Below are 26,763 nucleotides of genomic sequence, written 5' to 3'. Positions count from 1 at the left end.
ACGGAGAAAAACAGCAATGTCTAGACTCAGTGAGACACTGTCTCAGGACACCACAGATGACTCTGGCTTGCCCACACTTGTGCTTCCAATGGAAGCTCAGCATCCACTGTCCACATGGCACATCCTTCTCAGGTCTTTCAGCCACCAACATGCTGCTTTCAAACTTCCAGACCTCCTCCATCCTGTGCTCCCTCCCCCACCCCCCAACCTCTGCCCCATCTTCCTGTCCATGGTCATCTGGTCAAGCATTGTCTGGTTAAGCTAAATGTTCCACTATGTTCTACCAAGTCGTTCCTTCTGTAAGTCGTTAGTGTATTTAAATGTCACAGAAACCTCAGTCGTTCATGTAAAGCCTGTGAGGGGATATCATGACACTGGGCTTGCAATAATGATTAGTATAATATAATTACAATAATATAATTAATATAAAATGCCTCTCACTCCTTCCCTTTCCTCCCTTATGAGATTCTCCTCCAAACCTCCATATTTTCAGCTTAATAGTCACTAAAGACCTTTACTAACTCTGCAAGAATATGCTGAGAGAACTGAACTAAAGAATTTTCTGGAAGATCAAATGTTATTTAAAAAGAAAACAAAAACAAAAACCTTGGAATTTTTATATTAGTCTAAAGCAACTTCTCAGGAGGGAACTGGATCAACATGAGGAAGAGGTGGTTCAGGAGGAGCAAGAGATCAGGAGTTGGGGTCTGAAGTGTGTGTCCCTTAAAGGGCGAAATGAAATGACATTTTATGATTTTTTTTTTAATTTTAATCTTTCCCTCGTGTGTGTGTGTGTGTGTGTGTGTGTGTGTGTGTGTGTGTGTGTAGATGGGGGGAGGGTGTTTATGGAGTCCAGAAGACAGCATTGTATAGCTGAAATTCTGTTGATTGTATGCAGCTCCTGGGTGCTAGGAATCAAACTCTGGACCTCCTAGAGAGCAACAGGAGCTCTCAGCCACCCTACCCTAACCTGCAATCCTCCCATCTCTCCTGCCCTTGACAGATGTGAACTAGACCCCCACATTCTTTGAACAGAGAGGTCCCAATGCATCCCAGATAGGATTTAATTTCCAACAAAAACTTTTCAAACAAGAAGACTGACTGTTAAGCACTGAGATAGCTCACCAAGCTTGGTTCTTAATTTTTTTAAAGGGTTCAAAATGTAGTATCAGAGTCTAATTTAGACTACTGAGCAGACTAAATTTCCTAAGGGTTTTGATTTTTAAATTTTTGCATAGTTTTCCTGGTGTTTTTGTCACTTGGTGCCTTGTCCACAGCCTCCATTGCGCCTGGAAGAAAAGAATGTCCCCAAAGTATTTAGCATATCCTGGTTTTTGTAATGATAGTACGTGGGGGTCCACGCGGTCTGGTGGGGTTTATTTGTTCTTTAAGACAGGGTTTCTCTATGAAACACAGGCTGTCCTGGAACTGACTCTGTAGACCAGGCTGACATCGAACTCAGAGATATGCCTCCCTCTGCCTTGTCTTCCAAATGCAGAAATTAAAGACTTGGGCTACCACCGTCTCGCTGGCCACGTGGGTTTGTTGTTGGTGGTTGGTTGGGTTTGTTGTTGTTAATTCCTTCATTGTCACTTCTGTGTCTCTTTTTCCCTCCTTTTAGAAACGTAATTAGAAGATGGAAAGGCAAAGACACCTCCCCAGTTTCATTTTGTCAGTGGTAGTTAAGACTTGGGTGTGTACTCTTGAAAGCGGTCCTTTCCCTCTGTAGGTAAAGGGGGCTTCGAACTCCTGGGATCTAGAACCGAACTTCCTTTAACAAGGTGTTTATAAACGAGTGTAGGAAACCTGGAGCCCCACCACCGCTGCCTACCGGGAAAGCATCCGAAAGTACGCTGTGTCTTTAAGAGCCTGAAGGCGGGAGGTGGGCCTCCGCCTCAGCGTGCCCGCTGATTGGCCAGGCATACAGGAAGTGGGCGGTCAACGCGCCGCGTCTGTTATTGTCCGCGCTGCGCGGTTTGCAGAGCCGCTGGAGAGAGGCGTGCGGGCTACATCATCTCCGTGTACCCCCCTACTCGTGGGCGTGGGACGTGGGTGAAAAACGGGCTCCCTTCCTCCCGCGGGGCTCCGAGCCGCGGCCGCTGTCCCGCGCGCTTGCCGAGCGGCTGCCAGCCGGGGGCCGCTTGGAGGGAAGTGGCTGCCAAGGCGCCTGCAGTCGCGTCCCAGCCCCGAGCCCCAGCCCTCCTTGACATCTCTCTTTCCCCTGTTCTGCAGGTTCGCTTGCGGCGTCATGGCTCAGAGGGCCTTTCCGAATCCTTATGCCGATTATAACAAGTCGCTGGCCGAAAACTACTTTGATTCTACTGGGAGGGTGAGTTGAGGCTTGCCTGCATCGCCACCGACCCTCTTTCCCCAGCCCCGGGGCTCCAGAGGACATCACTACTGCCAAGATTATGGGGGACGCCCATCTGTCCCCTGCCGAAGATGTGTGATTAGATCAGACTTATATAAGTATCTAAGTCGGGCTACATTGAGTCCTGACGTGTTGGATGGAGAATAAAAATCCATTGTCAACATCACTAACAGTGGGAGAAATAACCTCAGGTAGTAAGAATGTCAGTTATAAAATTGTCTTCCAAGTTCACCCCCTAAGTGGCATTAAGTAAGGGAAATGAGGAGCCTAGCTGTTTTCATCGGTGCCATGTTATTCCTTAGTGAGTGCGCACAAGCCTGGACAGAGTCATGAGAGCTATAGGACGACTTTAAAGGCATGGTGCTGACAGGCCTGTAGAGAGGACGACTGTAAAGGCATGGTGCTGACAGAAATGTATCCGACAGGCCCGAAATAATTTGTGATTTTACCATTTTTCGAAGTCTTTAAAGTTGAGAGCAGTGAGCCAAAGATTAGAAAAACCATTCGCCATTCATACTTACACTGGTTTGCATACCACCAGGCAACTTAGAGAGGAGAGCCTTGGGGGTGGGGAGGCACCAGGGAACTGTTTTCTCATGCCTTCTGGGGAATAGGGTTATTATTACTGGAAGAGAAACCTGATTTTGACAAATCCCTGAAAGAGCTGAAGAGTGTACACTCACTGTGTAGCCCAGGCTAAACTCACAATAGCCTAGGCTGGCCTTGAAATCACTGTCCTCCTCCCTCAGCCTCCCCAGCACGAGGAGGAAAAGTGTATGTCACTGTGTCAGTGGCCATGCATTCTAAACATTTTTATCAGCTTATTTCTTTGAAATGCTATGCAAAAAAACCACACACACACAAACAAAAAAAAAAACATGTTTTTAGGTAGCTGTGAGGAATTCACAAATATGCCTGGCTTATGTGGTGTCAGCTCACCCCTGAAAACATCCTGGTTGGTCATGCAGTAGGAGAGATGGACAGTGGAGGCGCAGTGTGGAAGGGTGTCAAAGTGTATGTCTCTCTGGGACAGAGCTTTGTGTAATTGGAGCTCCAGGGTCCTTCTTGTCATCATCTGGGCCTGTGTTCTGCCTCCCTCAGCAGACCGGAAGCTAAGGTTCGAGTCAGTCCTGTCTGATCGGAGGCAGAGAGGAACGTGTGCCGCTCTGTGCTGACTTGGCAGAAGAAGCACTTGGAGAAGTGTCCTAATGGTGGAACTTCAGTCTTAGGCTTTAGGCTGCTCATAAGTAATTTTTTTACACACTTAATTATTGTTATTAATTATTATTACCTTTTTTTTTTTTTTGCTCAAGAAGTTACTGCATACGTTGAGTGTGGGCGATATGCAGACCCATACATGTTACAGCCATGTAGTCTTTTCTTGCCTTGTTGAGGTGCCATCTCTCTTCTTTCTGCTACTGTGTGGTGTGCTCCAGGCTAGCTGGCCCACAGCCTGGGTGACTCTCCTCTCTGCCTGCCATTTTGAAGGAGGAGCGCTGGCATTAAGACGTGTGCTGCTACAGACAGCTTTTTACATGCTCCGAGATCATGTCTGGGTAGGCGTGTTTCACAGCTTATGCTTTTGTGTGCTGGCAGGTCTTGGCCTGTTTTCTTTGGATTTTTGAAGTGCTAAACTAAAGCTCACACTGGCTGGCCTTTAACTCAAAGTAATACTCCTGCCTCAGCCTCCTGAGTACAAGTATTAAAGGTGTGAGCCACCACATCCAGCTCTCAAAATCATTCATTCATTTATTCATTCACTCAATCAATCATTCATTTCTTTTCTTTCTTAAGGCAGTGTCTCACTATGTAGCTCCAGCTGGCTATGAACTCACTATGAAGTCCAGGGTGCTCTCACACTCAGCAGGCTCTCTCTGCCTTTACCTCCTAAGTCCTGGGATTAAAGGTGTGTGCCACCATACCCGGTCTAACTTTAATTCATGTCTAAGCAACAAAAAAAAAAAAGACACAAATGCAAACTTTAATCCCAAATAACAAGGTGGCATACGGTAGAGCAGTTTGGGAATCCTACAAAGAAAGTGGCATCCATTTTTAAATCCTCTTGTCGAACCTGAAAGGTCAAACCCTGGAAGCCTGGCTGTCTCTACGTTAAGACAGAAATACAGAAGGAGCTTGTCTGTGTGATCTGCCACAAGCAGCCAGTATTCTCAGGCAGGTCACCTGTGTAAATGTGTGCCTAGCAGAAAGTGACTCCCACCCCAAGGCTGAGGTGCTCTCACTGTAGCCTCCTGACGTCAGGCCACCCAGGGCAGTGCGTTCTGTGTGGCCTCTGTACAGAAGAGAGGCATGGCTTGTGGCCATGTTGAGCCTCTCCTCGACTGTCGTGAGGCTTACAGACCTTTTTATATTAATATTAAAGTCCATCATATCTTACTGAGTGCATCTCAAGTCTCGTTGAAGACTTGGCCTTCTGTCAGAGGCTGTTAAATAACAGGCGAGTGTTCCTAGGCTGGGATTCTTCGTGGTGCTCAGTGCTGCAGTGGCCACAGACCTCACCAGGGATACTCCCGAGGGACAAATCTTTGGAAATTATTAGCATCAGTACTTAGACCATTGCCTTCTTCCAGGCTTAAGTGCCTCTCTGCATGTGCACGCTGGAGATGTGTGAGTGTATCGGCCTAATGGATAATGCCTCTTGCTCCCTGTGTGCTCTTTTTTAGACAAGACTTTCTGACATGGAACTTGACAAGTAGGCCCAAGACTGGCTGTCCACCGAGCCCCAGGAATTGGCCTCTTTTCTCCTCCACAGCTCTAAGATAATAAGCATATGCCAGCATGTCCCCCTATAAGCATATGCCAACATTCCCCCTATAAGAACATGCCAGCTTGCCCCACTATAACCATATGCCAGCTTGCCCCTCTATAAGCACATGTCAGCATGCCCAGCTATATGTACATGCCAGTGTACTCCACTTCTTAATATACTGGTTCCAGGGGTCAAACTCAAGTTTTCATGCTTGTAAAGCAGGCACTTTACTCTCAGAGCCATTTCCCTAATCTAAGGTGTTCCTCTTAAAAATGAGATTATAGTGCTGTCGAGATGGCTCACCAGGTGAATGCACTTGCAGGTGAGCTGAGGACCCAAGTGGAAGGAGAGGACTGACTCCTGACAGTTGACCTCTAAGCTCTTCCCAGGTGCCAGCCATACATGCGTGAACAGGCACGCACAGCTGGACTCAGAATAATACAGACAGACAGACTCTGGGGATGGCCAGTGTAGGGTTGATACTGCAGTCTTTTCATAATGAAACACCTATCTGCACGTGTGGTGGTCCTCAGCCCTGGGTTGAAATCTCACTGGTTGTTTTTTTTTTTTTGGAATTGCAGTCTGGAGTCATAGCATGTTCCTAAAGAGTTGATACATTGATACCAGTCTTTAATACACACAGTCATTTAGAGTGCTTGAAAACTACTTTACAGTTGCCTCTATAAAGAGAGTGCCTTGGTGGGGAGGCAGAAAACATGGCTGCACTTGAGAGCATTTGTTGCGCTTCACAGGACCCAAATTCTAGTCCCAGCACCCACATGTAGCTCACAGCTGTCGATAACTCCAGTTTGAGGGGACCAGACACACACACACAGTACACAGACATACAAGCCATTAAAACACCCATACATAAAATAATAAAAGTAAAATTGAAAAGAGATTTTTAAAATAATAATAGGATGATGACCTGTGACCTTCAACTTATCCATCAGTTTCGTCAGCCATCACCTGGGTGTCACTAACCTCAGGGCCTCAGCCTTAGAGTACCCCTGTGACACAGCGTGGGTTTGCCTTTAAGAAACCTTGGGGCAGGTGTTACTCTTCAATTCCAGGAAGGCAGGTGCGGTATAAAGAAGTAGAGTTAGTCTGGGCAGTGGAGGCTCATGCCTTTAGTCCTAGCTCTTAGGAGGCAGAGGCAGGGCAGTCTCTGCCAGTTCGAGTTCCGGACAGCAAGGATACACAGAAAAACCTTGTCTAAAATAACAGAAAGGAAGAAAATGACTTTCTCTTCTATAGAGTCTAGGTCTAACTGTGTAGCCTAGGCTAACCTCAAAGTAGCTAACCTCCTGCACCAGCCTCCCAAATGTTGGGATTGGAGGCATGCACCATTATAACCTGGCTCACGGTAACTTTAAAATAAACGTGTTGTCTTAAATAGTGTGAGTTCCCTGTGTGGTTTCTGGAAAACCTGTAAAGCTGCTTTAAGTTTTACATAATAATATTTTATTTCTGTGAATAGAAAATGTCATTATAAAGGTGCTATTGATTGACTTTTTCCTCCTCTTAAAAATATTTTTCCTTAATTTCTGCAGCTGACTCCTGAGTTCTCGCATCGCTTGACCAATAAGATCCGGGAGCTCCTTCAGCAAATGGAGAGAGGCCTAAAGTCTGCAGACCCTCGGGACGGCACTGGGTACACCGGCTGGGCAGGTATGATGTGCAGACTGAGCCAGCGTGCACAGAGCCAGGGCAGGGCCTTCCCAGGGCTGTGAGGTGTGGGTGCGTCCTGGGACCTGGCTGTTCCCCAGCCCATAGGCAAGCACACTGCAAGTATTCACGCCTGGCCTTGGGGCGTTTACTGTGAGGGGAAAAATTGTTTTCAGCATGATGTGGTTGATTGGAAGAGTTCCTGGAGCAGAGGCAAAGAAGCCTCATCTTCAGGGAGTAAAACAAGTCTGTAAATGTCACCTTAAACACCCATGCCAAAGCGCTGAGCTGTCAGGATCACACCGCTGGTGTCAGGTCTGTCAATGAACCTCCTCTGCTCGCCTTGGTGGTTGGTTTTCCAGTACTGTCTACCAGGCTCCACTGCCGGTAGCCTGGAGGGGAAGAACTAGCCACTGCTCTGGAGGGAGGAGGGAGGCTGAAGGACTGCAGTTAGCCTCCTACTGCCGACAAGAGAGCGCCCAACGTCAGAATACTGAGGAAAGCGGTCTAGGGACACAGAGTTTCTCTCACACGTGGAATAGTTGGAGGCTCCATTTTGAGCTTCCGGACTTTGCAGGTTCCTGGGGCCCACAGCTGAGTTGCTTAGTGAATCATAAGCAGAAACCAGGAATGTGCATTTTACAAACAGATGTGGAAGCTGCCAGGGAAGGAGAGCTGCCATGTGAGAGAGACTGTCTGACAGCCCTCTGCATGTGAGAACTCACACCAGGCTGGGGAAGATGTATAAAATCTCTAACATAATTGCAGGGGGAACAGGAAGCCATTTTTTTTTTTTCTTGACACATGGCCTCACTGTGTAGCCCTGGCTGGTCTCGAACTCACTATGTAGGTCAGGCTGTCAACAAACTCACAGTGATCCATCTGCCTCTACCTTGCAAGTGCTAGGATTAATGGCATGTACCACCACACCTGGCCTAAGGCAAGCTACGATTGGTCCGTACTTCTGAGAGTTGAGTTTTAAGTCTGTTACTTATTTTAGAGGCTGAACATAAGAGCATGAAGAGGAGAATGAAAGGAAAGCATTTGTGTCAAGAAGGAAGTAATCAGTGCCCTTTATTACCTGTGGAAGCTCAGCTGCAGTGTGATTGACAGACTAAAGAACCTTTGCCATCTTTATTGAAATTAACAGAATTTGGAGAAAACAGAACACGTACCTACACAGTGTTGTGGCATGCATGTCTTTCTCTGACAGGTTATCCACTACAGAAGGCCTAGCCTCCATCCGTCCTAAGACATTTGAGGTTTCTGTTATTTTGTTACCTCTGAGCAGAGAAAGAGGCACAGGCTGAGCTGAGAAACGTGGCTAGACTTAGTTCCAGGGAAGATTCCAGAAAGAGACTTAAATCCCTAAGTCACCCATTCAGATAGGCTCATGGTGTTATAGAGAGCATTGCTTGAGACTGAGGATAGATGGTTTTAGATTCAAAAGACTGACTTGACAATGTCAGGAAAAGCTGTCTTTCAAATAGCCTGAATTGCTAGTTAGCTGAGAAGCTAAAAGGCCTACGTACTTGGCTCAGAGGAATTGTTACTCTGAGGTGAAATGCACCTGGTGTAAGCTTTCTGGCCACAGTCTACTTCTGGCACCATCTCCTTCAGCTGCCACTACCTTATCCTCGAGCTGCTTGCTCTCAGTGCTGGCTCTCTCTGGAAAGCAGCCCCATGGCAACGGTTGGTGGCAGGCTGGCACACTGAGCAAGCAGTTGAGGGTGTCTTCAGTTGCTGTTCCATTTCGGAAGAAGCTTAAAATGCTGTAGAAAAGGTTGCTAATAGCTTTTGAGGCAAGGTTCCTACTATCCTCCCCTTGAATGCTGTTAAAGAGGCCATTATTTCTGCATAAAATAAGCTGCCTCTCTCAGCGTTCTAATACATAAAAGGCCATCCTGGGCCAGGATTCAGTCAAAAAATTGTAAGGCTCTGAGTCGACTAAGATAGAACGCTGATTCAGCCACAGGAAATCAAAATCTGTGAGCCGTCAGTGACCTTACAGCTCCCATGACAGCTGCCAGCTGACTACCAGGCGCTGCATCCAGGAGGATCACAGTGGAATACTTGCTACCATGTGTCAGAGCAGTGGCTACCTGAGCCGGGACTTCTCTGTGCAATCTAGGTACACCCAGGTAGCTTCCAAAAACAATGCTGTTCTACAAAACAGCATACTTTCTTTTGGCTTTTCTTCAGTATGAAGTTTGGAATTTGTGACCTTACTTTTACAAAGACTACCTTCTTCTTGCTCTTTTTGCTGATTTATCTGCTAATTTAGGAAATGCTGCCTTATTGGAGAAGACCTATCGAGCTTCTTCCACACTGACGTCTACTGAGCATTTGTTGTCAGTGGACAGTGAAAGCTGTTAGAGCCCGTCGGTAGCTCACAGTGCGCTCTGTGCCAGCCAAGGCTGTGATTACACTTAATTAGAACTTTACATCGGTATCTTCTTCTCCAGTAGGAATGTGGCGGATAGCCAGTGCTGAGTCAGGGAGAATTAGGATTTCGAATGGCATTTGATTCATCAGCTTAAATAGTATAGTTTGTTTCTCACACAGAAAAGGCCTGAGGGACAGCCGAAGGTCGACATGGCAGCTTTGGCTGGCAGCAGAGGCCCAGGCTCCTCTTACTGGCTTCTCAACCCTAGGTCAAGATGGCTGCTATCACCCAGCTAGTATTTCCAAAAGAGAAAGGTGGGTTCCCTTCTCTTAGAAAGGCCTTGTGGATGCCTCCCTCTGTGTTCAAGGTCCGCTTGGTGTGCGTTGGCTGTCACAGTCACATGGTCAGTGCTATGGCAAAGGAAGGGTAGCTCATACAGTCCATTAGCTGGAGTTTCACTACTAAAGATCATAGACTTTCAAATAAAACCTGTTAGTATCTTAGAGCTCCTATCTACAGGCAAAACTGTCTTAAATAAGTGTTGTACCAGTTGGTCCTAATTTTTCCCCCATCTATAAATTCTCTCTAATGTCTGTCCACTTAGATCAGGATTTTTATAAGAATGAAGCCCGTTGCTTGGGTCTTAAATATTTTTAAATCATATAAGCTATATTTTGCCCTTTGTTCATTACCAAAGGAGCTCAAAACAATTTTTTTCTTTTTGGAAACAAAGTCTCATCTTACACATAGTGGGTTTTCCATTAAGCCTGTTATGGAGAACTATTTCAGAACACAAAATCCTGGACTGCCGGGTGCTCAGTGCACCTCCCCTCCAGGAGAGACCGCAGCTGGTTCTGCGCATGCTCCTGCCTTCTCTAACTGATAACCTAGTTCTCCACTGCTCCTTGTCCTTCAAACCCCTGCTGGCTTTTGTGGCCTCTAAATGCCTTTGCCTGTACTGTACACGCATTTGTCACACATCACTAAACCCTACAGTCACACTATGTGCCCTTCATGATTCTGAAGGTTTCTAGCTCCAGACTGAGGCTGCGAGCTCCATGATGCCTGGTGTGTGCTGTCTGCCTGCTCTGCTCACTATGAAGATGAAAGGATTTGGTGACAGACATAGCACCATGTGATTAGTACTACCTGTGAAATGTGTCCTGTACTACAATGGACACTGTAGCTTTTTCCACTCTCAGACTTGCAGCTAAACCTGAGACAAGTCAAGGTACTTTGACTTCCTGCCAGGGCACCACTGTGTGATGCATGCTTTGCAAGGCAACTATTGCAATTAGAAGTGTACCATCTGATTTATTATGTTTCTTTTACTCTGACAGTTCTGTCTGGCAGTTACTTCTGGCTCAGATAAGAGTAAACTTTGAAATAACTACACGTGTACAAAATATGTTATTAATAAGAGTTAATGTGTACATGGTTAAGCAAAACTTGAAGTAAATAAGGGGCTGACAAGATGACTCAGGGTAGAGAGCTTGCTACCCAGGCATGAGGACTGGAGTTCCCTAGCACCCAGGTAAAAACTGGGAGAGCCCAGCAGCCTACCTGTGATCCCAAACCCAGCCCTCTCTTATAATCCTAGCACCCTGGCTGGCTAAACTAGCCACGCCTGCCAGCTTTAGGTTTAGCAAGAGTCTCTGTCTCAGCAAATAAGGTGTAAAATTGACCAAGGAAATACCCAACATCAGACATTGGCCTCCACATGCATAGGTCTCCATGTATGCAAACACATGCAACCTACACACACAGACACACTGTTCCGCAACAGGACCTATCTTGGTTTATTTTTTCAGTGGAACTTGATATTCTACAGAATGAGAGCATTAACTGTGTGCTTGCAGTAGAATCTAAATGCTATACCTCTGAGATGCCATCATTGAGCCCCATACCCCTGGCATTTATCCTTTTACACTTGTGATGGAGAAGCAGAATTATGTGGCCCTGAGGAGAAAAGGGTAGAGGTGACAGCACTGTCCTCTTAACAGTCACTGTGACATTCTTGTCACAGGAGTGTGTGTGTGTGTGCATGGACACCAGTGACCAGTGGGGAAGGCACACACCACGCTCAGTGCTTTCCTCTAGTTGACTCTTCTGTGCCTCAGAACGGCGTCATGGTGTAGAATCTCCCACGTGTCTGTGTCCGCATCACAGCTGAGAAACAGGAGCAGAGCGAGGCTGCGTTCTTAGGTTACACAGCCAGCAGGCGGCGATGACAGGCTTCTGTCCAGCAAGCCCAGCTCATGAGTCATGTCCTTTAAGTTTTGAGGAAGTCTGTGTGCATGTTTTCTACTAACTACTGCATTTGTGTCTGATGTCTGTTTTACAAGTGAAGACTTTCTTAAGATCTCTGTGGATACCTGTACTACAAACATTTTAGAATTGCATATGGCCAATCAGAGTTCAGCATTTTTTGTAGGTATAAAAAGAATTTGAAAAATAGAGAACTAAGCCTTAATACCCAGACAGCAGAGGGAGGGCTGACTGCTATCTGGGCTGGGAGGAGCTTGTGTAGGATTGCAGAGGGAGGGCTGACTGCTGTCTGGGCTGGGAGGAGCTTGTGTAGGGTTGGACATAAAGTAAATGCTGGAAGTACTACTCAGCATTGCAGCCAGAAAACAGAACTCTCTGGGATTCCTTTGGAAGAATTTCCTGACCCTATAGTCACATTCAGTGTAGGTTCAGAATAAAACGGGAAGATTTTTTTCCTAATGGCTTGTTTTGGAAAGGGATTGTTAAGCTTCTCCTCAAGTGAGTTTTCATCCGTCATCTGTGATCAGCTGGCAGCTGTTAATAAGTGATAGTTCATATAAGCAGCCTCCGTCCCTTCACCAGAATCCTCCTTTACAATGTGTCACGCTGTAGGGTAGTGCACAGCATTGTGGCAGTGGGCAGTGGGGCACATGCCCGCCCTGGCATTGGGTTGTTTGTCTACAGTCTCCATCCCCTCCCGGCAGGAGTTTGCACTTATGGTTTAGGATGAAGAGAAGCCTTCAAGTTACTTAGATGCAGAAACCAACAGGAGTGGAGCCCTACAATCAAATCCGTACATCACTGGACCTATCACAAAGCCAGCAGCTGGCCACGGATTTGGGGACTAGTGCTACCTGTCACTGGGCTGGGCTGCCTTTTGTTCTTAGGATGGCGTCCAGAGGTGAAGCCACAAAAGATGAGTGAGGAGCAATTGCTATAATTGGTTAGTGGGTAAAGAAGTGTCTTTGCATAAGTGTTCACTAGGAAACACTGCTTCTGACAGGTAACAGCAAAGAGTAATGAGCCAGAGGGACGGCTGTTCTCTCTGGTGTCCTTAGCATGAGGAAAAGTGCTAGCCTCCATGTTTCTCCACTCTGCTGTGCTGACTCCTCAGAGAAATGGTGATCAACTTACACTTTAAAAGAGAAAAAGCCATGTGCATAAAGGGCTCAAGGGGATTCAGCTCCGAAAGACGTGACCTAAGCTCTGGTAGCCAACTCAGGAAGTTAACGAGGCTAAGATTGGCATGCATGTCCTTTCCTTAAATATTAGATAACGTTTTAAATAAGAAGAGCTACAGCGTGATCCCTAGAGTAATATTAACTTGGGCTCTAACCGCACGTCATTAGTGTTTCAAGATGCTATTCTCTGATCTGCCAAATGTAGAGCTGTTAGCTGCCACATTAGTATGGGCGTCTCAGTTACTGCTGACACTAGATTTACTTGAAAGAAATCATTCTAGCCAGTTGTCTTCCCTTTGCAATTTGATCTCTCTGTATAGGAAGCTCCTGTTCTGGCCCCAGCATTTGAGTGTCTAATTTGAGCCCTGAGCAGATGTCCCCTTCACCTTCATGAGAAACACCCATTCCCTCCAAGCCAGTGCTTGGACATGGATAGTGGGTTCCCTTGAGCCCTTCTTACCATCCACAGGAGAGAAAACTATGCCAGGAGCTCTGTCTGCTCTCTGAGCTACCCATCAGAGCATGTAACGTTAATGTCCTTATACTGTAGGCTCTGTTACTAAAGTTTGGGGTTTAGATTCCCTGAGTGTGCTTGGATGAAGCACAGAGAGCAGAAGGCAGTGTTTGTAAGCAAACAAGAACAAATGGTAGGAGGGGAATTGAGGAGATGGCTCAGTTGGGTAAAGTGCTTGCCAAACAAGGATTACAAGCAGAGTTCAAATCCCCAGCACCTATGGAGACTCTGAGCTGGTGTGGTGGCTGCCTGTAAATCCGGCATTCTGAATGTTTCCTCAAGATCCAAAGCAGTCTGGGTAACTAGACTAGTTATAGGTTCAGTTAAGAGTCCTGACTTAATGGAGCACTCTCGTGCACTGTGTGTGTGTGTGTGTGTGTGTGTGTGTGTGTGTGTGGGGGCAGAAGAAATGGTAGAAAGGAAATCAGACTGACCTAAGCAATGACCTTTACAGACAACACCAAAAGGCTGCAGCTGGACTTGGCATTTCCATTCCAAATAACTTCTGCTCAACAGAATGTCATATCCATAGTCAATGTTTAATAGAAAAAGTTGCCTATATTACTGCTCTTTGCCATTACCTATTTAACCTAAAAGAATTACTTAAAACCAGGTGCAAGGGAAAAAGAATGAAAATTCAGTTGAGCTCATGTCTGTTAGGATATGATTCAGTTCCTAACAGCTCCAGTCTGGTCCAGTTGGAATTCAGAAATTAGCCGACAAGTTTTACCATATCTTCTCCGTAACTGGTAAAACTAGTAAGAAGCCAGTCACTTAGGCCTTGGAGTCTCTTACTCCGTGGTCTGAACTTCTTCTCCCTAGACTCGTGGAGCACCTGATAGTCCAGGGTGAGCATGCCTGCCTAGCAAACAGAAGGAGTGAAAGATGAGGGTAGAGAGCTCCAGGAGGCTAGTGAAAGGCCAGGTGGCTCCTGTGTATGAGCATTTCTCTGTTCTCACGGATCTGGACGAGGGGAGAGATGCTGACATGGGGGAAGAGAGAGTGTGGTCCCTCTGCATTCTGCCCCTTCAGCTGAGTGACCAGAGATGGATTAAAGCAACTTAACATCCAGTGAGGTGCACTGTCTAGTGGTTGAACACTTAAGTCAGCATGTGCCAGGGACTGTTCCCCGTGAGCCATGTGACTCAGCAATTCTATATGAAAGCTCCTGTTGTTTCTGGTTTTAGAAGTGTTCAGCCTTAGGGAGGCTTAGCGAGGGTTATGTTTGCACAGCTAGGACGGGCAGAGGCAGTCCTAGCCCCCATCGTGAAGAGCCCACATTCTTACTATTTTAGTTTATGTATCAACCGCTATGCTAGTCTGGTAAAAGGCTAAGAGGGCTTCTGTATCTGACCTTTACAAAGCCTAGGGCTGCTGGACACTGAGTGAAAGGGAGAACATGTAATGTTCCCTTTGTTCTTAAATCCTGGCTCCACAGTTGCATGGCAGCTGTGGAAATAGATGCATTAATAAAAGAAAAAAGATGCATGTTTGAAGGGCTCTTAGAATGTCTGTGTTTAGCCGGGGAGTGGTGGCACACGCCTTTAATCCCAGCACTTGGCAGAGACAGAGGCAGGCGGATTTCTGAGTTCAAGGCTAGCCTGGTCTACAGAGTGAGTTTCAGGACAGCCAGGACTACACAGAGAAACCCTATCTCAAAAAAAAAAAAAAAAAAAAAAAAAAAAAAAAAAAAAAAAAAGAACCTCTGTGTTTGGGGTTCTATTAAATGGAAGGTGAAGAATCATGCCTGCTTTCCTCCCCAGATTGCCTGTGAAAAGCTCTGGGGGATTGGTACAGTCAATCAGCAGTCCACAGTCGGCAGCTATGATCACAGCTGAGCAGATAACCACCATTGGTGCTGGACTGAAACCTAAGTTGAATGGGTTGAGCTGTGCACAGTAAAGTCATGACCAGGAAGAAACTGCTGCCCCAATGGCATCTAATTCCATTGGTGAAATGTGTGCGCATGTCCAGTCATTGACACAAACTGAGGAACAGTTCTGTGATTCTAGTAGAAGCACCAGCGTGATAGGGAAGGCTGGTGGTCATGGGTAATGGGAGTCCGGGGACTTTCACTTCCATTCCCCAGATCTGAAAGGAAGAAAGTGCGGTAATTGATGATGAGCTTTTAAGGGTTCAGTAAGGCAGCATTTTCCCGCCCCCTCCTTTAGTAATCCTGACATTCTAAACTCCTGGGTGCTAGCAGACCAGCTCTGGCAGCTCCCTAGCAGGCTGCATTCTTAATGTGGCGCTGCCATAGCACCTGTGTCTCTGAGAACTCCTGGCCTGCAGGGAGCTGACATTCTCTGACAAAGGTATCATTGCTAACCGGTTATTGAATAAACAAAGTACTCTAGCATTACAGAGACACATTTGGAAGGCCCACGTGTCTGGAGATTTTGTCATCGCCATATACATTTGAGACTCGGTGAGGTCCTGATTGGTCAAGAAGAATAGAACTAATGATCCCTCAGAAATGCAGAGGCTTAGTATTAATTACTTCCCCCAGCTGGCTGTACTTACAGCACTGCTGCGGATGGATCAGTAGCTGAGTAAGGAGATTGCAGATTTAGAAGTGTCCCTGAACAGTTGCCCTCCCTCCCCAGGGCTCTAGAGAGAAACTGCAGAGCAGGCCTGGGTTAGGTGCCTCTCAGAGAAGCTTTTTTGGCCTCAGTGTTTTCTTATCTTGTCTTTTCTTTTTTCTTAAAGTAAATCAATTGCAAACATTCAAATCCACATTTACATGGTAAGTTTGAGGCAGCCTCAGACTTCCTTAGCTCCTTATCCAGGGGAATATTGCTGTCACTGCTGCAGCCATTGGCCCAGTGTAGTTGTTGAACATTTTGACTGTGGGGGTGTAACTGAAAGTTTCTGTCCTGTTTAATCAATGTAAGTGTCTGTAGTTGAGAGCAGAGACTGGCATCAGACGCTGCAGACAAGGCTGAGAGAGCAGGTTTCTGGAGCGCTAATGTCACATGCTGGGTTTCTCTGGCCTCCCAGACCACAGAGACTGTATGTAGCAAGTCCCTTTGCTTTGCTTTGTTCTACGGAAAGGCAGCTCTCCATTACTCTCCACTGCTCCTGACACACTGGGAATCATTGCCGACTTCGGTTACACAAAAGTAAGATATTTCCCCAAAATGCTTACTGATGACATTTTCTAACTGTAGGATTCATAAATAAATGTGTCTAATTGTATTTTGCTCTTCCCACTTCTCTGTGTATGCCCTTCCCTTGGCTTACACTCCCCTTTAAGACCTGCACATGCTTTAGCCATGTATATGAGCAAAGCTGAAAAATGATACAAGCACAGCTTAATGACACTAGTTATGCGGTGAACCAATCATGATAAGAAATTGGTAATGCTTACTTTACCTTAAATGTTAATGTTAGTGTTGGCCAGTGAGATGGCACAGAGAGTGAAGGTGCTTGCTGCCAGGCCTCACAACCTTCTTTTTATCACCTAGACCCATGTATGTGCCATTGCATATACACACACTCAAACAAATAAAAATGGATTTTTTTTTTTTTTTTTTTTTTTTTTGGTTTTGGTTTTTGGTTTTTGGTTTTTCAAGGCAGGGTTTCTCTGAGTAGCCCTGGCTGTCCTGGAACTCACTCTGTAGATCAGGCTGGCCTCAAACTCAGAAATCCGCCTGCCTCTGCCTCCCAAGTGCTGGGATTAAAGGCGTGTGCCACCACTGCCCGGCTATACAATGGAATTTTTAAAAGAAAAACTGTTAAGACTTTTAAAAGTTTTGTCTTCATGAAAATGTCAAAATTTATCTGGGTTCATGGAAAGAAGGCTTTTATATTTTTAAATAAAATATTTCTAAAATAAAAAAAGTAGATGGAGCTTATTTTTCCAATTAAATATAATCAAAACTTAAATAATATTTAAATATTTTCTAGTATGGTACAGAAAGTTAAAAGATAGAAAAAGAAAGCATGTCTCTGTTTTTGTAGCCCTTGTTTAGCAGATAGCATTCAGGCATAAACCAAAGAACACACTTAATTACAAGTGGCTGCTGTCTTATTTTAAAGAAGTTGAGTGTTCTGTGATAGGTTTAAATTCTGACAGACACTGCTCTAAACATCAGTCACTGTGCGGAGCCCCTTGCTCAGCTGTGTTGTTAGTACACAAGCATTTCCTCCTGAAATTAAGTGTTCTTTAAAGACCAGCAGTGTATTTAAAGATGTGTCTCTCCGTGGACATAGTGGTAGTCTGCCCCTGAGAATCTGGCAGTTGCCTGTGCTGCCATACTGCTGGTACCCACAGAGCAGTGGACCTGGGACATGGAGGGGCCGCCATGGTGTGTGCCTGTCACCCATCCCCCACCACGTCCTGCTGGGTTACCCCAGGCAGGGTCTCTGCTGCTGTGTTCTCACATCTGCTCTTGTTGAACCCTCTAACTATCCTCTGTCATCCACTGTCTAACCCCGACAGGGCAGCGATAGTGACTTTATTTTAAATACCATTATGCTGTTCTCCGCTTAAAATGATCATTTTCAAATGAAACCACCACCATCAACTGACTCAACCTGAGCTTTGCTACTATGTCTCTAGGTTTGAAAAGAGCTTTATTCTCTAGGACAGGTCTTAATAGCATGTGGCGGTATACTTAAATAGGAGTGGCTTTTATAAGACATTCTCTCTCTTGTGTTCGTAGACAGCCTAGGGTCTGGTGCAGCTATATGTTAGCTCTCAGGGAACCAAACCACCATCTCTGAGCATCACCAGCATCCTCATGGAGGTCCCAGTCCAGTGGTCTGCAGTCACTGCATCAGCCATCACTTCTGTGTCCTAGAGAGGAAGAAGGTGGGAAGAGGATGCAGACTCCCTGCTGAGAGTCTACCCTGAAAGCATCCCCTGCTTTAGGCTTATTCTGCCTTGAAATCAAGGGTATTGTTGAAGGGGAAATGGGTGTACATTTAGACAAGAGCTTTTATGTCTCTGTTACAAAATGTAAATCTTTATGTTCCAAATGGGAATATTTTAAAAAACTGTCTAAAATGGAAAAATTATTAAATAATTCGTAGGCTTTCCCTTAGAAATTAGGAGGTAGGGAGTCAAACAAAGAGATGACATGGAAGGTAGCCGCCTCTGGAAGGCAGGAGTAGGCAGATGAAGGAGCCCAGTTTGTATGTGCAGCCTTGCAGTGCTCTGTGGTTTCCAATGTGCAGCCGAGGCCCGGCCTGACTGCTTATCAGCAGGACTGCAGGCTGCGTCTTGGTTTCCACCTTGCCGGCCATCTTCAAGTTTGATATCTGTGCCAAGAGGAAGGTAGGTGTGCATTATCTGGGTTGGGGGTGTCTGAGGATTGGACTTTAAGCCACGGGTAGTTCATTTTCCCTCTTTTTTTATTACTGAGTTTAAACATATTGGTGAGAAATGAAATGTGTCTGACCCAAGCATTTTGTCTGTTGTCCTGACCCGTGTTGGATTATAAGGATATTGGCAGCAACATTGAGCACGGGAAGCCCTTCCTATCCCTGGGTGCTTTGCGCAGGAAGAAGTCACACACTCAAGGAACAGACTGCCTAATTGAAATATGATATCAAGGCCCAGAACAGGAGGAAGAGGGAAATAGGACCTGGGGCTGTGGACTCCAGGAAGCTCAAGACATTGCTCTGTGCTCATCAGAATAGAACCAACCAAAAGATTCTACAGTTTTCATGAGAAATGTGTGAGGTCTCTTAATTGTGAGGCATGATAGATTTTGTTTGTTAACTGCTTAAGACAAAAGAAATTGTTGATCATGAGAGACAGGGGTCCAAAAGGGAGACCGTCACTGGGCTTCTAATTAATCACATTCTGTTTTCCCATATTCGAATCATGTCATTATCTGGCTCTGGTGCTAACATCACTTAATTAGGGGGGTTGCAGCGGCAGTGGGAACAGGAGGGAAGTGGAAGGGCAGCAGTTTAAGTGGATTACCGGCATGTGCATGATGTGGGTGGCGATGAAGCCCATTAGGGAGGTAATTCTGGGAGAAGTTCTTGATGTTGATCATTTGTGAAAAGGGGGCCTTTCCTCCCTGCCACGTACAGGCTTCTGTCCACTTGTCTACAAGCCCTGTGCGTCCTTACATCTGCTCATCAACTTCTGGAATTACTAACACCGCGCTGCTTTGAAAGAGCCGACAAGGTTATTAACTTTGGCAGGAAATGAAAACTTGGCCTTAATATACATGTGAAATTGAATTGTCTGTAACACAAAGCTTTGGAGATTACCCATGCAAGATGAGAAAAGTATCTGAATTTAAAATTGTCCTCAGTACAGTGAGAAGTAATTCTGCAGGCTGCATTTTTACTGCGTTGAAATCCATGAAGAGATTGGCTCTATTAATTTAGATTTAAACACAGGCTCTGTGTCTCCTAAAAATGGGAAATGAGATGGAAAATGTACTTTACAGGAAAAAGTGTTTCTGGAAATGCTTTAGGCAGACAGATTCCTTCTCCACAGCTCTGACTACTTCTCACTGAGCTGGCTTCAGAGGAAGAGCTCTGTCCCCTGTGAGAGGCATTTGTATTAAGGATTTGCACACACTGCCTCAGTTACTTCATAGACTTTAGGGAGGACAAGTTGCAAGGTGAGTGGGGACCATGGCAAAGTCACCGGCAGCTCTTACGTTAGTCTCCAGAGTAGTGCATTGGGAAAAGGGGGTATCCTTGACAGGGAACCAGAGTCTAGGACTCAGTGACACACACCAGCCTCTCACAACCAAAAGTTTACCTTTTGTTGAAAGAGAAGTTAGCTTTTTCATTCCTTACTCTGAATTGCTTTATATCACAAAGATAGTGTATCTTGTTCATTATTAATTAAGAGAACAGCCATTGACCAAAAAAAATTAGTTACAGGCAGTGCGTCTGTGTTTCTGCCTTGAATAAGTCTTCAAGTCTTTACTACTTAACAGAATGTTAACAGTGAGGAATACAAGGAAAAGTAAACATTGCCTCCACCTCATTCTTAGGGCTGAGGCTAGAAGGGAAGTTGCCGGAACTTGCAGATGATGTCACACAGCTCAGAAAGCTCGGCCCAGATAAGCAGAAAAGACGCCCAGATGACAGCATGAGTTGCCCTTTCTGCTTGCCTTCCAGGCATTGCGGTGCTTTACCTACATCTCCACAATGTGTTTGGGGACCCGGCCTATCTGCAGATGGCGCACAGCTACGTAAAGCAAAGCCTAAACTGTTTGAGCAGGCGTTCCATCACCTTCCTGTGTGGCGATGCGGGCCCCCTGGCTGTGGCTGCTGTGCTGTACCACAAGATGAACAGTGAGAAGCAAGCAGAGGATTGCATCACACGGTAACCATGTTTGCTTATGAGGATTGTTGCCTAGACATCATTAGCATTCTGCATATATTAACAAGAGAGCGTTCGACTGAGTTTGCTTTTCTCTTTGCAGGTAAATGGTCCCCCTGCTTTTGGTCAGTTCTCATGTTCCTCTCATAGTTAAGGAATAGCCTTGTAATCCTTATCTTAGTACACAATAGAAGACACTGGCGTGGTCCAGATCAAATGTCAATTCCCTGGGATCAGAGCCTTGATTGTGCCGTGACTAATTTATGGTGCTTCCTAGAATCCACATTTGGAAAGGAAGTGTCTCTCCCTGTAAACCAGGGACCAAAAACTAAGGCAAGACTGCCATTCTAGCTGGGTTGGGGGCACACCTGAATTCCCACTTTGTAAGCCATTGAGCACTCTTTTGATCTCATAAGAAGCACAGAGGCTCATTCACAGACTCCTCACTGAGAATCTGTCAGCAGGTAGAGTTGCACTTCTAACATGATCCTGTCAGTCTCCTGTGGTTTTATATTCTCATTCTTCTTTCTATAATTGCTGCTAGAAATGCATAGTTATCAATTTAGTTAGTTGAGGAATTCCTTCATTAATATCTATTAATGTCCTTCCATATCCAAGGGTTTCCATCCATAGACTCAGCCAGCAATAGCACAAAAGTGTTGGGCAAAAAGTTTGTGTTATTCCCTAAGCAGTGTAACTATATTTACAGAGCACTTAAGTATAACCTGCTTCAAAGCATAAGTGAAGATATCCATGGTTGCATATTAATCACCCATTTTATATGATAGGCATGATTGTCAATATAGTTTAATATCTTTGGAGTGCTAGAACCAGTCTCATGGGTGCATAACAGAAATTCTGGTCTGTGTGTGTATTTCATCAGTAGGCTCTTTGTGCTGTTCAAGTTGTGCTTGTGGTACAGAGAAGGAATTATTCATTCCTGTGTTGCTTGGTGGATATATAGCTTGCATATGTATGTACACATACAGAAGTTCTCCATTCTCCTCAAATTTTGTCCCATATACTGGTACTTTCTCATTTTTACAGTTTTTTTTTTTTTCCTACTGGAAATTACAACCACAGAAGGGAAGCAAAAGAATCTTTTGTTCTACCTATAACATTTTATGAGTCAATATAATAAATCATTTTCTACATTGACATTTTTAATACATAACTGTGCTTATATCTGTCAGAAGCCACAAATTATATAGTCCAACTTCAAATGAAAAGCCATATTATCTAGTATGTATAGAAAATAAAACCTTTGGCTAAGAATGGTTTAATATAAAACCACACAAGCTTTCTGCATGCTGGCTAGTCCTCTTAGTGTTGGAGATGCTACTGGAGAGTGGCATTACAGTCGTCCGCAACTGCACTTTGTACTACTGGCCTACGAATGCAGTACAGATGTGACTCTAACACCAGTAACAGGAGGGATTTTATGTCTGGTACTGTAAGCCTGGTCACAAGCCCATGGCAGAAGAGGTTGTATGCAGTGCTGGGGAAGCTACTGCTGTTATTTTGCTAAAAGGACATGGTGCCCCTAATTACCACCTAGTTATTTATGTTGATGCCCACAGGTCAGTGCTATTGTCAGTTTTTGTCAGAAAAGCTGCTTTCTGCACTGGATGGCCGCTACTGTAGATAACTGATCTAAGCATTGAAAATAAGTTCCTGATAAGCATTTAGCCCTGAGATGGCATCATGTCACTCCTCCGGTCCCAGAGAATATCCAAAGACCTGGAAAAAATGGGAGAGCTTAGGGAAAAGCTGGAATCCTGCCCCATGTTGTGGAATCCTGCCCTGTGGGTGTGACATCCTAATCTGTGGGTGTGGCATCCTGCCCTGTGGGTGCTGTGTCCTGCCCTGTGTGTGTCCGCATTGCCATTGCTCTCTTGAACTCTTAGCAGCTGTGATTTCCTACAGGAGGCCTGCACATCAGTCTTACTTGCATCCTTTCATGTAGAGGGAAGGAGTCACAGGCCGCAGCATCCCTGATCATCTCTCCTCAGTGGTCAGTGGCTGCTGACGGTAAGGGACAGCAACTAATAAGATTCCCATGCATTTGTGACAACCAAGCCCATGGTCTTGTAACCTTCACTAAACTCATGGGTGCACAAAAAAAAAATTAAAAATTTGAATTTTAAAAAAAACTGTCACCAAGCTTGACCAGAGTGATAGATGGTACAAAGCAATAAATAATTTTTCTAAATGTCTATGCAAAGTAAGTTCTTTCCATTGCAATTTACTGATGCATAACTGGCCAGTGCTCACTTAATTCTGAAACACAGAGCCTACCTTTCTTATTAATTAAACCCAACTGGCATTTGAGATCTCTAAGACAGTATTCTTCAGTCTCACTCTGAATTACTATCAGATACATTATAGTGGTTCCAGTATGTTACATACAAGGTCACCTTCCCTGAAATACAGTGGCCAAGTAGTAACCTGCTTTGTTAAGAATTGTAATGGTATTTGGTAGAAACAAGGTGTTGAAAGAGATTGGAGGTTGTGCTCTATACTGGTTCCACAGATTTCAGTGCACACCTCTCCCTGTTTGCACATAGTCTTCAGCAGCTTGTGTTGAGGAGTCCTACAACCCTAGGCTGCAGCCATGGTCTAGTCATGAGGTCTCCTCTCATCCTAAGGGCCTGTCCTAAGAAATGCTCTCTGGGAAATGGTAACAGAGGCCACAATTGCTTTAGTAAAATTAAAATACTCCGATGAATAAGCTATGATTGATTTATTGTTTATTTGATAACTTGTTTATAAATACCTTTTGTGATTTACATATTTTTAAAAATTTTTATGACACTTCAAGAACATTTTATTTATGGCCAGCAAGCTTGTTATGTACAGTTAAAATATAGAAGGTAAGATCAGGCATGGTGGCTCCCATCCATGAAGTTGAAGTATGCATGAGGTTGAAGGAGGAGAATTTTTATAAATTCAAGGCCAATCTGGGCCACATAGTAAGCTCTAGGCCAGGCTGGTCTATAGAGTAAGATTATTTCAAAAAAAAAAAAAAAAGAGAGAGAGAGAAAGAGAGAACGTGGGGGGGTGGAGTGTATGTTTGTATGTGTGTGTGTTTTGTCTGTCTCTCTGTGTGTGTCTGTGTGTGGTTATTCTTATAGTCACATATGTATGAGAATGTGGGTGTGAAAGGGACTTTTGGCCCCAGCTCTGATTGCCTAGCTTCTTTGTTTCATGAACTCTGTTGGGAACTGCAGTGTTTGCTTAACCTTCTGCATCTCCTCCCTCTTTGTGGCAAAAATTCCTCTAGTATGGTTTCTAGAAGCCATTACTTTATACCATGAGACTGAGTCGGTGTGCTTGCTTACTCTGCCTCTTAATGAGCCATCGCCCCGGTGGCTCACCCTCTGGGGATCACACACTCGTTTGCTTCAGCAGTGTCTTTGTTGTGTCCATTGGCCACACCATCTTGTTTACCTTTCTAGCATTTTCTTGGTGGAATAGACTCTCAAAATCAGAATTTTGAATTTGAAAGAGCAAACATGCCTTTAATATTAAAAAAATAATAATGCTTACATAAGAAACCAGAATCTAAAGAAATTGGTTTCCTTTAGTTCATAACCTTCCCTTTGGGGATTTTTTTTAAACTTGACAAGCTTTATTCCATTGTAAAGGCAGCAGAGCACATCTAAGTCTCTATCCAACCCTATCCTTACAGTCCCCTGGGCAGACTCCTCTACCCCTCCCTCTGGCCTCACTTCTTCTCTTCCTCTTTCTTGTCCTTCTTGCCATCCTTGGTGGCCTGGGAGGCCAGAGAGCCCATTGCACTTCTAATGGCTTCTTTGTTGGGATCCACACCTGGAAGGTTCTCTAGGATGCTCTGAAGGAACTCTGAGTCCTACATCACAGCATAGTCATCCTCCTCCTTGACTGGCTGAGATGTGTCCATGGCTGAGCTGGCATCGATGCCAGCTGCTTCTGCTTGGCCAAACTCTGCTCCCTGCAGGGACCTCTGCATGGCATAGGCAATCTGCTCTTCCTCAATCATGCTGCTTAGGTCCAGAAGCCCAGCAAGGCCAAACTCCTGCTGACTGATGGTCATCTTCAGTAGGGTATCCTCTGAGTCTTCAGTCAGGTGTAGTAGGATCTAGCAGAAGTAGATAGACCCTTCAAGACATTTTCAGAATGGATAGAACTTGCACTTTTCAAATGGAGGATGGAGGTCTCTAACTTCCCACAAGGGGTGGAGGGATTGTCGGGGCTGTGGTGGTGGGGGGGGGAATGAGTGAGAACCAGTGACTGTGAAAGGCCTGCTTGAATGACAGAACTCTCACTGGCTCTCCCTGCTGTCTGGTGAGTTCCCTGTAGGTCTAGTCTACATAGAGTTCCTGGTGTCAGAGTGCACATAGAAGGCATCACCTGTCTGCCACAGTAGGTGACCAGCCTGGCGGACAGAGCAGTACTTGGAGGCACGTGGTTAGGGTGAGGAGGAGCTGTGGATTTTTGGACAGAGAATGAGATGTGTGTTGTACTGAGATAAATTAGAAAAGGACTTCCCCCGTTGTAAGTCTTTTGACATAATCCAAGACAGAAAGTTCCATTCACGCCCTGAAGAAGAGCCACTACATGCCTAGAAGGGCACTCCGGTCATTGCGCGTCTTTATTCTTCCTCCAGTGACATTCGCTGATGCACTGGTCTCTTCTAACAACTTGTTTCCATTAATATCAGCCCACCCAAACAGATAGATGGAGGCGCAGAGATACGCTTCTGGTTTGAGAGTTTCCAAAAGGACATAAAACAACCTTTATGATTTTCAAATGTCCTTGTTATTTTATCTCCAGAATATAGCTTTTGAAGGGCACGGCCGAACCCTACATTTAGTAAGCAGAAACACTAACAAGTGCTGATGAATTCTGATGGAGAAAAGAAATACCATGTCCCTCACTAGCCTAAACTCTGTTGTTGGGAGATGCTGGCTCTGCACAGTGTGTGTCTGTAAGCATTTAAACTGTATTCCAGATTCTGCTATGACCAGCCCTAGTGCAAATGACTTTGGTTTCAAAATGTTAATTGTATATCGCCACCTAGTGGTAGTGTAGGTGAGAACATTGTACTTAAACTGTTTTGGTAAGATCAATGATAACTGAATGCAGTAATCATTCATAATTATATTTCCTAGGGCAGAAATGACACCAAAGTCTTCCTTTTAATTAGTTCCTTCAGTTTCTTTGCAAAAGTAAATCAAGTTCATTTTTGTTTCCAAAATCTGTAGGATTGATGCATTTGTATTAATTGATTAAGAATTCTGATCTGACCTTGAGGTGTGTGTTCTGGCCACTATAGTAGCTAAGCTTGTATATAGGGGACAGGTTTGTTTTCTTAACCCTAAGTGTTACTTAGATACAAATTCTGTCATAAGGGAAAAAAAAAACAGAGTATGGTTTTCTTAGCAAATGTTTTTAAGTTCTTTTGAAAATGAGGGCCTGGCCAACCTCCTCTGCCTGGGGCCATGTCGATTGCCCTTCCAGATCCTCTCAGAAGCATCTCTGAGCTCTGCAGGCTCTTCTTGTGAAGTCTTCTGTCTCTGTAAATGTGTTTTAAAAGCAGAGTCTTCTGTAGCCCAGAACGAGCAGGAACCACTCCTGCCTGCGCCTCTCAGGTGCTCAGGGAGTATAGAGCGTGCTCCCGCCTGTGCCTCCCAGGTGCTCAGGGAGTATAGAGCGTGCTCCCGCCTGTGCCTCTCAGGTGCTCAGGGAGTATAGAGTGTGCTCCCTCCTGCGCCTCCCAGGTGCTCAGGGAGTATAGAATGTGCTCCCGCCTGTGCCTCCCAGGTGCTCAGGGAGTATAGAGTGTGCTCCCGCCTGCGCTTCTCAGGTGCTCAGGGAGTATAGAGCGTGCTCCCGCCTGCGCCTCTCAGGTGCTCAGGAAGTATAGAGTGTGCTCCCTCCTGCGCCTCCCAGGTGCTCAGGGAGTATAGAATGTACTCCCGCCTGCACCTCTCAGGTGCTCAGGGAGTATAGAGTGTGCTCCCGCCTGGCCTGTGCCTCCCAGGTGCTCAGGGAGTATAGAGTGTGCTCCCGCCTGGCCTGTGCCTCCCAGGTGCTCAGGGAGTATAGAGCGTGCTCCCGCCTGCGCTTCTCAGGTGCTCAGGGAGTATAGAGTGTGCTCCCTCCTGCGCCTCCCAGGTGCTCAGGGAGTATAGAATGTGCTCCCGCCTGTGCCTCCCAGGTGCTCAGGGAGTATAGAGTGTGCTCCCGCCTGTGCCTCTCAGGTGCTCAGGGAGTATAGAGTGTGCTCCCGCCTGGCCTGTGCCTCCCAGGTGCTCAGGGAG

General features: G+C 45.4%; 1 protein-coding gene across 3 annotated transcripts in view; it reads left to right on the top strand.

Annotated features, from left to right (window-relative positions):
- Positions 1-1,939: 1,939 nt before the first annotated feature.
- The window catches only part of Lancl1 (LanC like 1), a 37,470-nt gene continuing 12,646 nt past the window's right edge, over positions 1,940-26,763 (top strand). The window contains exons 1-4 of one of the 3 annotated variants that reach the window (XM_031367814.1): positions 1,940-2,048; positions 2,233-2,329; positions 6,692-6,809; positions 20,254-20,461. In XM_031367814.1, the coding sequence (XP_031223674.1) occupies positions 2,249-2,329; positions 6,692-6,809; positions 20,254-20,461 (407 nt within the window). In that variant the 5' untranslated portion in view covers positions 1,940-2,048; positions 2,233-2,248. Of the gene's footprint in view, positions 2,148-2,232; positions 2,330-6,691; positions 6,810-20,253; positions 20,462-26,763 lie in introns of all 3 variants that reach the window. The other 2 variants (XM_031367816.1, XM_031367815.1) reach the window with 2 other exon arrangements.

This window comes from Mastomys coucha, unplaced genomic scaffold (assembly GCF_008632895.1).
Source record: "Mastomys coucha isolate ucsf_1 unplaced genomic scaffold, UCSF_Mcou_1 pScaffold14, whole genome shotgun sequence".
Classification (NCBI taxonomy): domain Eukaryota; kingdom Metazoa; phylum Chordata; class Mammalia; order Rodentia; family Muridae; genus Mastomys; species Mastomys coucha.
Note: the sequence above shows the minus strand (reverse complement) of the source record. Positions and strands in the feature narration are given on the sequence as shown.